The following is a 12,901-nucleotide window of genomic DNA, read 5'->3' on the forward strand; positions in this document are numbered from 1 at the left end:
TAGATTCTGAATCTGTTTATTCACAATCAGATGAATACATTAAATAAAACTGGCTTTGGACAACTTAATTCTGGACTATTGACAGCCATTGCATCTCTTTGTTCTGCATGCATGCTAATGCAACAGGGCAAAAAAGCTGCTGGTGGCAGCGGCCACAAATTGCAAATGCAGCATAAACAAAAAATTATTGCTACACTTGCTGGCTTTCACAGACCTTTCCAGACACTGCTACTCCCATCAATGCTTACATGAAAGCTGCTACGGTGAGCACCATTTTACAACAGTTGAAACAAGTGTACAAGTACGTACATTCACTACATTACAGGGTTCTGACCAGCACAATGGTCCTGGCCAAGTGAAGGTGTGGGAGGAGGGAACAATACACCAACTTTCAGATTTGGAATGCAAGGTGAAGGCTGGGACAGGTGCAACCGTCTTGACTACTTGGCTTCGGCACCTTGCCTGCCATCACGTGGATAAAACTCCTGCAATAGTGACTGAGGAATCCGCTTCAGCATTTCTTTGGGGAAAATTCGTAGCAACTGCCAGCCAATGTCCAGAGACTCAAAGATGGTCCTGTTCTCGTAGCTCCCTGCGTACATGTACAGAGACAAGGATAACGTTTGGAAATAAGTCGGGAGAGTTTCTGATGGCGAGATTTCTGCGAGAGCTCCAGATGAAAGTTCCACGAATAAAATGGCAGAAGTGACAACAGCAGGTCAGCAAACAAGATTATGAATAAATGTAGCCCCTCGCATATATGCTGCAAATGTGTGCAGTCACAACTCCCTGTGCTTGCCACCAACTGTTGATGCAGAGTCTTTTTTCCCTTGCTAGTGGTAAAGACTCTTGCGTTTCAGGAGGCTGCTTCCCGTTTTAAAGTTCGAGAAGTGAGGTGGGCAGCCATGAAGACTTGCAGCTAGTGTTAATCACCAGTGATGCATATCTCATAGCAGTTAACAAGACGTCCCTTTTATTCCATTGCTCTGCTACGCAACATAATATGGAACTTGAACTGTATAAAAAAATTTTTTTGAATGTGCAATTTGAAATAGGGTGGAAGGTGGCTAGGGTTGGACTGAGCTGCATGGCCAATAGTGCCTACAAAACATTTTGGTGTCACCAGGTGCCATCATTTGGTTTGGTTTAACATCCCAAAGAGGCTCAGGCTATGAGGGACACTGTGGTGAAGGGCTCCACAAATTTCGACCACCTGGGGGTTCTTTAACGTGCACTGACACTGCACAATACACAGGTCTCTAGAAATCCACATCTATCGAAATTCGACCGCCGCGGCCGGGATCGAACCCACGTCTTTTGAGTCGGCAGCCGAGTGCCATAACCACTGAACCACCGCAGCGGCCTTTATCATTTAACAGTACATACATACATACATACATGCATACATACATACATACATACACACACACACACACATATATATATATATATATATATATATATATATATATATATATAATATATATATATATATATATATATATATATATATATATATATATATATATATATATATATATATATATATATATATATATATATATATATATATATATATATATATATATATATATATATATATATATATATATATATATATATATATATATATATATATATATATATAAGTAGAAGCTTTCAGTACACGCATCCTCACCTTGAGAGATAAAGTTCTTTTCAAACTTCGTCAAGAACTCTAGGTAGAGCAGGTCCTCAGCACCCAGAGCTTCCTCTCCTACAACAGCCTTCATTGCTTGCACATCTTTGCCTATGGCGTAGCAGGCGTACTGCAGAGGTGGAATCACGTTTGCAGATCGTCACATAACTCACTTTTCAGGAACAAACTTCAAGCACAGCACGACAGTACCAATACAGTCTGTGGAACGCACAGGTGACAAAAACAAACAACATATTCGAACATAAGAACTAAACAGTACAGTTATATAAGCCAGGAACTCTCATGACTGGCAGCCAAACTGTCCTACCAACAAGAATACAATTGTGCAACAGACAGAGGAACAGAATTTATGAACTTGCATACAAAGGCCCTGCTGGTACATAAAATAATTTTACAAACAGTTCCTGTGTACAAATCAAGTCTGTATAGGTAGCCTATACTAAAAAAAAAAAAGAAGACATCACATTGGCATAGCTTAGCAAAGTGTGACTGCAACAAATCAATGAAGCCCATACCAGAGACTTTTTCACAACTAAATGCTGCAAACTGGCTACACCTGTGGTACAGAACAAATGGTACTTCCTTTCGAGCCATTTATATTAACAAAAACCTTCTCACTGATCCTAACTCACATGACTGGTTGACCAATTACTTGCATTCACCTTCTCAGTTTCTTATAATCATTAAAACTGTCTTGCATTAGTAACCTCAGGAGTGCCACAAGGCACAAGGTCTTTGGGCCAATGCAATCCTTATACAGCAATGACATTGTGAAGGTTCGTAGCAGCTTTCTAGTTGCAATATATCTACTATATGCTATTGCATGACGGCATGCTTCATTCTAACGTTTCCATCGCTTGTGACCCACAAAAGGCAACGCTTTAACTTTTTTTTGTCAACATACTGTGGTAACAAATGGCAGATGTCATCTTTTGCGACATGAGCAGTTGAGACTTGAAAATAATTTCAGTACACCTGCAGTACTACATCTAAGGACCTCGCCTCTGAATTAAATGCTATGGAACGACTCAAGCCTAACCTATACAGCATAGAAGCAGACTTAATCATTGAAAACGCACAGCAAAAACTAGACCATTTAGTATGTAGTAATAAGGGAATAACTACTGACATCCACCCAAGCACAGCCACACAGCTACAAAGGAAAGATACACGTATTTCACAGAAATTTCATTCGTCCTAGCCCAGGGTTCGAACCTGGGACCACCCCTTCACCGGACCAGTTGCTCTACCAACAGCTAGCCAGGACAACTTGCATATGGCAGGGAGAGAGAACTGATCAATAACTTGAAGTGGGAACAAAAATGTTTAGGGGAATCCCCAAATGTGTAGTCTCAACAGTGCACCAAAATAATGCAGGGAAATTAATACAAGTGTATAACAGAGCTATTACTGGAATAATGCAGGCAAACTATATACAAATGTATACCAGAGCTATTAATATATTCTACTGTGTTCACCTCATGTCCATGATGTCAGAAAAAGGTCCTATTTTTTTGTCAGTCACCTGTCACCAACTATCACTTTATTCTCGTCTACAGATGCATGTACAGCCTTTGTCAAAAGTTTACAGCCCAAGGGGTTTGCTTCTGAGCAATGCTGTGTAGCTTGCTATGCACTGCCAGTGATCCAAATATCGTGACGAGAAGAACCCTCGTCCTTGTCTCTCCGAAAGTCGGGACTTCCAGGGATCTTACAAGAGCCTCCCTACATGGCTTAGAAGCAAACCCTTTGGGCCATAAACTTTTGACAAGGGCTGTGCCATCATTGCGACAAGTAACCATATAAATCAGTAATACATATCAATAAACAAGTATTCATTTATTCAATCAAGATCTGGTGTGTTCTTGTTAATTTGTCATGAATACTCCTTTGTTAAACTTTTCATTTTTTCTTTATTGCTGATCCATTTTGTTTATGAATCATTTGTGGTGAGTTTTTATCCTTAATATTGTATTTGTATCTTAATTTCTTGATGCCCACCTTGCAAAAATCCCTTCCTGGGATTGCAGTATCAAATGGTTGGTTTGGTTTATGTGGATTTAACGTCCTAAAAAACTCAGGCTATGAGGAACGCCGTAGTGAAGGGCTCCGAAAATTTCGACCACCTGGGGTTCTTTAACGTGTACCGTAATTGCACAGTACACGGGCTAGAATTTCTCCTCCATCGAAAATTCGACCGCCGTGGCCGGGATCGAACCCACGTCTTTTGGATCAGCAGCCAAGCACCATAACCACCGAGCCACCACGGCGGTGCCAGTATCAATAAATAAAGGTTTGCTTCACAGCCATGGAGTGCAGCCCTTATGGCACCCCCAAAGACCAAAAGGTTTCAGAAGGTGAGGACAAGGGTTCTCCTTACATAACACTGATGCTCCACTACATGGCTGAGAGACAAACCCTGTTTGGTTACTTCTGGAAAAGACAGTACGACCACATCATCCCTCTGCCAAGATTGCCCACACTATCACATCCACACAAGCATGCATTAGTTAACCATTCTACCCACTATGATGTACTACCCCATGAAATGTCATTCATACAAACCTGTCAAGAACTACTGCATGTTGACTGGCGGGGTATTTGTAAACCAAAGACCTATTGATGCTGATTTTATGACAACTCCAACCAAACTGTTCAATCCAAGGTCTTGCTAACTAAGGCGACAGTACTGGTACATAAATAAAACCTACCTTCGCTCTTATACTATCTCCAAGTTCAAATGCACGACTAGCAGACCAGAAGTTCGACCTCAGCTGTTGTATCTCACACTGATTTCAGAGTGAGCACAGACTTGGGACTGAGAAATTGTCATTCTATTCATTTCCCTTGTGCAAATGTGTATCACACTACAACCAGCACTTCCTCTCCATCACATTTTTCAGTGAAAAAAAAAAATTACAGGCGAATGTTGCCAGTCAGCCTAGTGTAGTAGAAACCCCAGAGTCCTAGAGTGAGCGAAGCTAGCCCATGCTGGATGGAGCTGGAGCCTTTGTAGCAGTCTCAAAAGAAAAAAAAGGATGCAATCCTACTACGCCACTAATAACATGCCCAAGAAAGTGAGCCCAGGAACATTAAAGACACATTAGTGCTTCAGCTTTAGTTCAGCTTGAGATAGGCACTTGAGAACAGCACAAAAGTTATCAGGTGCTCCTGCTGAATGCATCCCTTCAGTATTAAGTGCATCATCTTCAGATAACCTGAAGGCACTGAAGCAAATCCAAAGCAAACTCTCCTGAATAAGAAAAGCCCACGAGTAATGAAAATTGTTAGTTCCTCACTAATGTTTACTGGTACTTGGTGATAAGCCAAAGTGAGGCCCAGATTTGAGAACCACTGTGACATTACCAAGCTGTGTAGGAGCTCTTGTTTGCAGCAGAGGAAAGCTGTCAACCATAAAAGCTTCTTTTCTTTGCAAATCCACGACATGTGGATGGAGCTGTCTTTTCTCCGACCAACTACTATCGAAGAAATCCTCTTGGAAGTGCCAACCTGCCCAATTGTACCTTTACTTTGAATTTCTAGCTTTTGCAGTTCTGCTGAACCTTGCTCACGGATGGCCAAAAGCAACCAACAGAGTTTGCAGGCGACTGGAGGGATGAACTCCTGTACAGATTTTATGCAAATAGCCGTGGCCAACTAAGAGTTCCTTGATGAAAAGATGCTTGTATTTCAGACACAGCACAGGAACAACAGGGCTTACTTGCTGGAGTTAGAGTATGATACAGACATATTTTGGCGCAGAGGATGCTAAGTTATGAAAGGACCTTTGGGTCTTCAGCCACCGCCGCCACAATTAATGGACAGAAAGATTTATTCAAAAATCATGAAAAATTCAGTACTTTGCTGCATCTCTTGCTGCAGGAAGTTGATGTAAAAAGTAGTGCTAGAGCTGGCAGCTTTGTGCCCAAGGCTACTAATCTGCCACTACATTAACTAATGTAATAAAGCTCATATCATCCATTACGAAGCATCACCAATATTGCATGAGGCATTGGCCTTTTTAATTAACGCTGTGCTTCTATATGTTATCCATGAAAAGTTTATGTGGTAGATAGGCCTCATCACTAATGTGTATTGAAGTTTGGACAAGTGGCATCTGCTCTCAAGTAATGGCATTCATGTTTTACGAACTGCCAATCTACATGAGGAACACTAATATAGCTTTCGAAAATTGTGAAATTTTCACTGGTCCTGCGAACTTCAATGTATAACAAGAAAGCACTCATGCTATGAAGTATAATACTCGAAGCATTTTAAAAAAAGATGCCATTTCTGCAATGCATTTCTTTTGCAATATGTCCAGAATACATGAAGGTACCACCACTCGCCTGACCCATGTAGCTCAGTCTTGACATTAACACTAATAACCTGTTGCAACGCAAAACCAAAATGCACACAAAGGAAATGTTAACGTGCAAATGACACTTGCCAGTTGGTTGGAGACGTCTGCATGGTCCTTCCTAGTCATGCCTTCTCCAATGGCAGACTTCATCAGTCGAGACAGCGATGGCAACACATTGATGGGTGGATAGACCTACAACGATTGGGCACTCTGCTTTACAGACTTCTCCGCAAAACTGCATACCGGCCTCAAAGGCACTTCACTGACCTGCCGGTTGTGTAGCTGTCGATCAACATACACCTGGCCCTCCGTAATGTAGCCCGTCAGGTCAGGAATGGGATGAGTGATATCATCGTTGGGCATGGTCAAGATTGGAATCTGAGTGATGGAGCCGTTGCGGCCCTCTACCCGTCCAGCACGCTCGTAGATGGTGGCCAAGTCTGTGTACATGTAACCCGGAAATCCACGTCGTCCAGGGACCTCTTCTCGAGCAGCAGAGACCTCTCGCAAAGCTTCCGCATAGGAAGACATGTCAGTCAATATGACCAGCACGTGCTTTTCACACTGGTAGGCCAGGAACTCTGCAGTGGTCAGGGCTAGGCGCGGTGTGATGATCCTCTCAATACTGGAGAGCAATACGAGCAAGCACAGCTAGTTACACACTCGCAAACTCCTGACTTTAATAAAAACTTCACTCTAAGGAACAGCAGTTTATGTTCGTCTGTACATCAGGAATCATTTTGCACTGCATTATAAAACTGGATATGCAATAAGCATGCAAAATGCACTCTGCTGTCTGTTTTTGGCATTATGCAGAGAGTATCGAAATGGTGGCTATAGCTGCTACCCATTTGGGATACCCATTTTTGAAAGAGACATCACCACTATGTTGACAATCCCAAGCACTGCGTAAGTGGCTTAAACTCCCTCTAATATTTTGAGTCAGATACAAATGACACTACAAGAAAATGTTCCAAATACACAAGTGAACAAGAGTTTACAAAAAAAAAATGTTTACGCACTGATCTTTTGCAAAAGTAGCGCAGATTTCAGCATCTTTAACCAGACTGGGATAAACCAACCTTAGTAGCATGCACCATGCTGCTCCTCCTACCAAGCAACTAGAAGCTTCTTTTCATCACTTTTGGTTCGGTTTATGGGGTTTAACGTCCCAAAGAGACTCAAGCTGTGAAGGACGCCATAGTGAAAGGCTCCGGAAATTTCGAACACCTGAGGGTCTTCAATGTGCACTGACATCACACGGGCCTCTAGAATTTTGCCTCCATTGAAATTCGACCGCCGCGGCCGGGATCAACTTCCCATCAGTTTTGGAAGGTCTACTATTGCTTCTGAACTCATGACAATGTCAAACGGTCGCTAGTATAACCTTTTGGGAAATACCGTATTTTCTCATCTATAACCTGCATCTTTCATGGTCATGTACGGCGTCTGGAGTCCCCACAGTCATGGGCACTTGTCAAGCAGACGAGTGGCCAACAAAGGACTGTATGCTAAATAGAAGGCTACAAGACTTTACGTCCTCACACCTATGCTTCGTGTCCAAAAGGTAACACATCGCACTGTTTTGCCAATGGATCATCTATGCGTGGAAAGCAATCCCAGTCAACATGGTGTGCAAAAGCTTCATGAAGTGCAAAATTATGAACAACTTGGATGGTGAGGAACATGATATCTTTGACAGCAGTGACAAAGCCTCGAAAGAGGTTAGCGATGGCGATACTGAATGTCGTGAACCCAGTATTGCAGCGAGGTTTTTGAAATAACTTTATTCGATAACAAAATTATTACTGTCTGGTGCTGTTTTTAAAATGACTAGATTTAGTACTTTCTTTAGGTATGAGTGCGGGTTATGAGGGGATTTTTTTTTAATCATGGAAGCAAACATTAGGGGTGTGGATTATACACATGAAAATATGCCAAGTGAAAAATTTGCCGAGTTGCAAGACACCCAATGACCACTGGCAGAACTTGTAGCCCTCCTATAAATCGGACCACAAGCACCAAGTGTGAAGGGAACAGGACGGCAAGTGGCGACAGTACAAATACAGGCACGTTGATTTTGAGGCAGTTGAAAGGCAGGGACACTGAAATTTAGACGCTCTTTTAGACTATTATGAGTGAAACCCCTGATAACATAAAAATCAAGACTTCACCAAGGTGTAGTACCCAATGTCAAGGACATTTTTTTATATGATTTTAATTTCCTTGATAACCTCTCGAACCCGGTGAAACTGACAGCAACGTATCACTGACAGGATCCTAACTATACCATAATTCCTACAGGTTCATTCAGCAGTTATTGTCCAATTTTCCGCAAACCAAGAACAAAGCAGTCAGCAGGGTCCTCAACCACATATTTCTGCAAGCTTTCGGACATGCTTGATAGAGCTTGATACTAGTGTTGCCATTATGCACACTAGATGTTCAACAGAACAAAAACATGCACAGTATGGCGTGGAGAGCAAGTAATTTTACGTAGATGTTCATAGCCCCATACCAACATTGGATACCAGATTTGCATTTTGTGCTACTGTGGTAACATCACACTGACCATGCTGTAATGTCACATTTGAATTAGCCACACTGAGAAAAAAAAAACAGACAAGGAAACAGAATTCATCCTAAACAATGTGAATGGCAGCCATAATGCTGTTTCTGAATCTCTTACGTTGGGTCATTTGCCAGGTTTAAGAACAGGCACACATTCTCCATAGAACCATTCTCCTCAAAGTCCTGCTTGAAAAATCTTGCAGTTTCCATGTTCACCTGTAGAAAGCAACACACGCTTCACAACTGTTTGCCCATGCAATAAAAAAGTAAAAGGAACAACCATCCTGCACAAGGGTTTTGCTCAGGGAAAAATATCAGCCTGTTAATTCCACACACTGTACAAGAGTGAAAAGTCCACTTACACCCATAGCAGCAAACACAATGGCAAAGTTGTCTTCTGAAGAGTCAAGGACACTCTTTCCAGGAAGCTTCACGAGCCCACCTTGGCGACAAATTTGGGCTGCAATCTGAAGAAGACGTAAATCAGCTTCTGCTTTTGCGTCGGCAGACAGAGGCACAACAACGAACGAATTCACTTACATCATTGTGTGGAAGACCAGCCGCAGAGAAAATAGGAATTTTCTGGCCACGAGCAATACTGTTCATAACATCAATAGCAGAGATGCCAGTCTGAATCATTTCCTCCGGGTAGATGCGAGACCAAGGGTTGATGGGCTGGCCTAAACAATACCAGACATCACTTAAAAATTTTTCAAACTGATTGGCGCCATTGCTACTTACCCTGGATGTCCAAGAAGTCTTCAGCCAACACTGGAGGACCTTTGTCAATAGGCTTGCCTGACCCATTGAATACTCTGCCTGGAATGAGACCAGGATGAGGGTATAAAGCACTTGTGCTCTGAACAACGCTTGGTCAAATGCTTACCAAGCATGTCTTCAGACACTGGGATTCGCAAAATGTCTCCAGTGAATTCACACACAGTGTTTTTCGCATCAATACCAGATGTGCCTTCAAAAACCTGAGGGAAGAAAAAAAAACCAGTCCAATGATTATGGGTGTTCGGGAAATGCTGTGTGCAGCAGAACAGCTGCAATAATAGTTTGCCTCACATGTCTGCAAACTATTGCCACAAAAGACTAACAAGTAAAAAATTGTGACGGACCAATTTGAATTAGCAGAGGGCAGCAGAAAACACAGGTACATGTTCAGAGATGAATGTCCAATGGCAAAAAGGTTGCATATGCCAAAAACAGAAGTCAATATGACAGGTGACTATTCTATAAAATATATAACATTTTGCCAGAAATACATACTACATCCTTGAAGTGGTGGTCCACTTCAAGGATATAGAGGGAGCTCCAGGCTGGGTGAACTACACATGAAAAGCAATACATATAGTTATAACACCAGTCTATATCATTTATACACAAGGCAACCTTTGCCTTAAGCAACAAAATGAAGTTTGTTTACAATGAACTGAACTTGATTCATGTCATGCTGCCACTGACAAGACAGAGCCCGAGAAAGATGGGGGCGGGAACTTGGGTGTTCAGGTGGCCCCTGCAGAAATTTTACCTCCAGTACTGCATAGCTCAACCAAAGAATAATGTAGTAATAACAGTTCTCAATTATGCTTTGAGAATAGCTCATGTTGCATTGATATGATGCAAAAACATGAATACAGGACAGAAACATTAAGCACTGCAAGCATACACATTTGATAAAATTAGTTTGAGAGTGCCACGAAGCAATAACTTGCTTTAGCATACCATGTAAACTTCAGTTTTTGGTTGACTAAATGGCCAATTCAAAGCCTCAGGGCTAACTACCTGGATGAATGGCCAGGTGTGCAGGAATGTTTAACACTGTGGCATTAAGTGCCACCCCTGTCTCCATCCTTTCTTCATGTGCAAATGATTTCTATAAATTGAAGCACCTGCCCAAAGTGTGGGTATACTACACGAAATCCAGGTTTAACACATGCATACCAGAACAAGAGGCACCTACTGTCGTACAATCAGCAGGGGGGTCTCCAAGATGCGTGGGTAAATTTAACGGGCAACTTGAAGGCAGTCTCGCATATACAATGCATGCATGTTAGAAGTGAAGGCAAATAGTTTTCGCACTGAAAATATCTTATCTAGGAGAAGGGCTACCCAAAAGTGTGGCTTTTTGGGCTTGTTGATGCATGATCATAGCGAGAGAATATAGCGCAGAGAAGGACAGGACACAAGAAGAAACGAACAACACGAGCACTGTTAGTTTGTTCTTGTGTACTGTCCTACTCTGCGCTATACTCTCGTTAAGGGCCACCCCCCTTTCGAGTCACAACACCCTTTATATCCAGCCATGGCAACATGGCAACGAGCGCCCGTGCTCGTCTTGTCTGTATCTCGTCCCGTCCTTTGCGCTAAAAATATGCCTGTAAAATCCGAACACCAACTAGCCCAACAACTCACCCTGTTGATGGCAACAAAGTATGCATATACACGCACACACAAAGAAAAACAAGTGGAAACCATGCCCTGCACCAAAGTGGATGCAAATTTTGGAGTTATTCTGATGGAATGCAGGGACACACTGACCCCCAGAAAGCAACGCGACGAAAATGCCCATTCGTACCTGTACAACAGCTTTTGACCCACTGACTTCCAGGACTTGTCCGGTACGAGCTGTGCCATCAGCAAGAACCAACTGTACAATTTCAGCATATTTGGGAAACTGGAAAACAGGTTTCAGAGAGTTAAAAAAGGGTCACTCACAGGTGCAACATAGGAGCAGAAGCCTGTACGCAATCTAAGGCTACCCACATAGCAAATTACAATAGAGCACGCAACCTCAAGTGGGCCATAACTAACAGGCAAGAATGAGGAAACATTTTAAAAAGCAGCGCTCCATGCAGGAGAAAATCACCCCAAGACAAACTTCACAGAAAAATTCTTGAGACAGATTCTTGACAACGGAGACACATTTTCCACTAAAACAGGTAAACTGCAAGAAGAGTGGTTAAAATGAAAGGTATAAGCATCGGTTGAAAAGTACATGCAAGTATACTTTGTTGCCATTGTGCGCTTGTAGCTGCTGCATTTTTGCTTCCCTACAAACAGCAATCAGACGCTGCTCGAAAATGACAGGTTAATTGGCACTGACAAGAAACAGTTAATTTCCTGTTCAATGTATATTTTCTTTTTTGAACGCGAAGTAAAATCTTAATGTGATTGAACCTACATATGAGAAGTGAGCCAACTTGAGAAAAGCTCAAATATTTGACAAAACGGGTAAGCAACAGCTCGGGCAGCGCTCCAAGAAAAAACAAATGAAAATACAGCCACCACAAGTACTACGTTACCTTGACTTCGTCCAAAATGACCAGGGGACCGTTGACACCACATACAGTCTTGTAGACTGGAAAAGAAAAGAAAGCACTAATTACGCAAATTACAACATACAACTCATAGAGGAAGCTCAAAAACAACTTTCTAAAAGAGGAAAGTACCTAACAGCAGGTCAGGAAAAAAAGCTGAACATCGCTTACTATTTCATTGAGCACACCACAAGTTGAACGAACCGCGAGCGACAATCTACAGCTCTCAATAATGGTCCGTACCGTAAATTAAACAGATTCAGAGACGAAATACACGAACATTTATACGGAATGCAGCTCTTCACGGGCAACCGGGCGTTATCCTAGGAGTAGCACATGACATCCGCAGTCACATGATGTCGGGCACGGTGCACACGCTGAGGCCTACGCGCCGCTCCGACGGTTGTTACAAACAACCATAGGTTAGGAAATAAATCTTACTGATCGTAAGTAGTCAGACACGCCAATTTCACGAAAGCACCAGCCTGATTCGGTACTGAGATGATGAGTAGCTAAACGTTGGATCGACAGCGCGCAGCATCGCACAAGCGCCCGATCTTCCCAAATGGTCCTATTTTGTAAAGAACAAGAAATTACACAAATGTTTCTTACAGTAACAAAACTGAGCTTATCGCAAGGAAAGCAAACCTCACAGAGGGAAGGGGCTCGGGTGTGAAACAAGCCAGAGCAGTCGACAGACTGATGACAAGATGCTTACCAAGCCGTGGCTGAGAAATGTAATCTCTCGACACGGCTAGAGCGTGCTCCCTGCTTGCGGCAACGGCGGACTTCGGATCGGGCATTCTGTTCCACTTTCAGTGATGAACGGACTACGCTAACACGAACGATGCGCCGCTTCGCAAGCACCCAGCTAAAAAACTGCAGTCCGGCCCTCCGGCCGCAATCTATACCCTCAAACCGGCTTGCTTCGTCATTACCGCC

At 42.6% G+C, this 12,901-nt stretch overlaps 1 protein-coding gene across 1 annotated transcript; it reads right to left on the reverse strand.

Moving 5' to 3' along the window:
* Vha55 (V-type proton ATPase subunit Vha55) lies at window positions 1-12,891 on the reverse strand. Its single transcript, XM_077645792.1, has 12 exons — window positions 12,678-12,891; window positions 11,945-12,000; window positions 11,218-11,316; window positions 9,520-9,613; window positions 9,375-9,452; window positions 9,174-9,313; window positions 8,996-9,100; window positions 8,752-8,849; window positions 6,330-6,687; window positions 6,150-6,254; window positions 1,679-1,808; window positions 1-592 (listed from the first exon to the last, which is right to left on the reverse strand). Exons 1-12 carry the CDS (start codon window positions 12,760-12,762, stop codon window positions 441-443), a joined length of 1,500 nt encoding a protein of 499 aa, XP_077501918.1. The 5' UTR covers window positions 12,763-12,891; the 3' UTR covers window positions 1-440.
* Window positions 12,892-12,901: the final 10 nt, after the last annotated feature.

Source organism: Amblyomma americanum, chromosome 1 (assembly GCF_052857255.1).
Source record: "Amblyomma americanum isolate KBUSLIRL-KWMA chromosome 1, ASM5285725v1, whole genome shotgun sequence".
NCBI lineage: Eukaryota > Metazoa > Arthropoda > Arachnida > Ixodida > Ixodidae > Amblyomma > Amblyomma americanum.

Coding starts and splice junctions, on each gene's coding strand:
- Vha55 (XM_077645792.1), bottom strand. CDS start 12,762: ATGCCCGATCCGAAGTCCGCCGTTGCCGCAAGCAGGGAGCACGCTCTA. Junction 9,101..9,173: donor CTGGTCTTCCACACAATGAT/GTAAGTGAATTC, acceptor CGTCTTCTTCAG/ATTGCAGCCCAAATTTGTCG. Junction 593..1,678: donor AAAGAACTTTATCTCTCAAG/GTGAGGATGCGT, acceptor ACATGTACGCAG/GGAGCTACGAGAACAGGACC.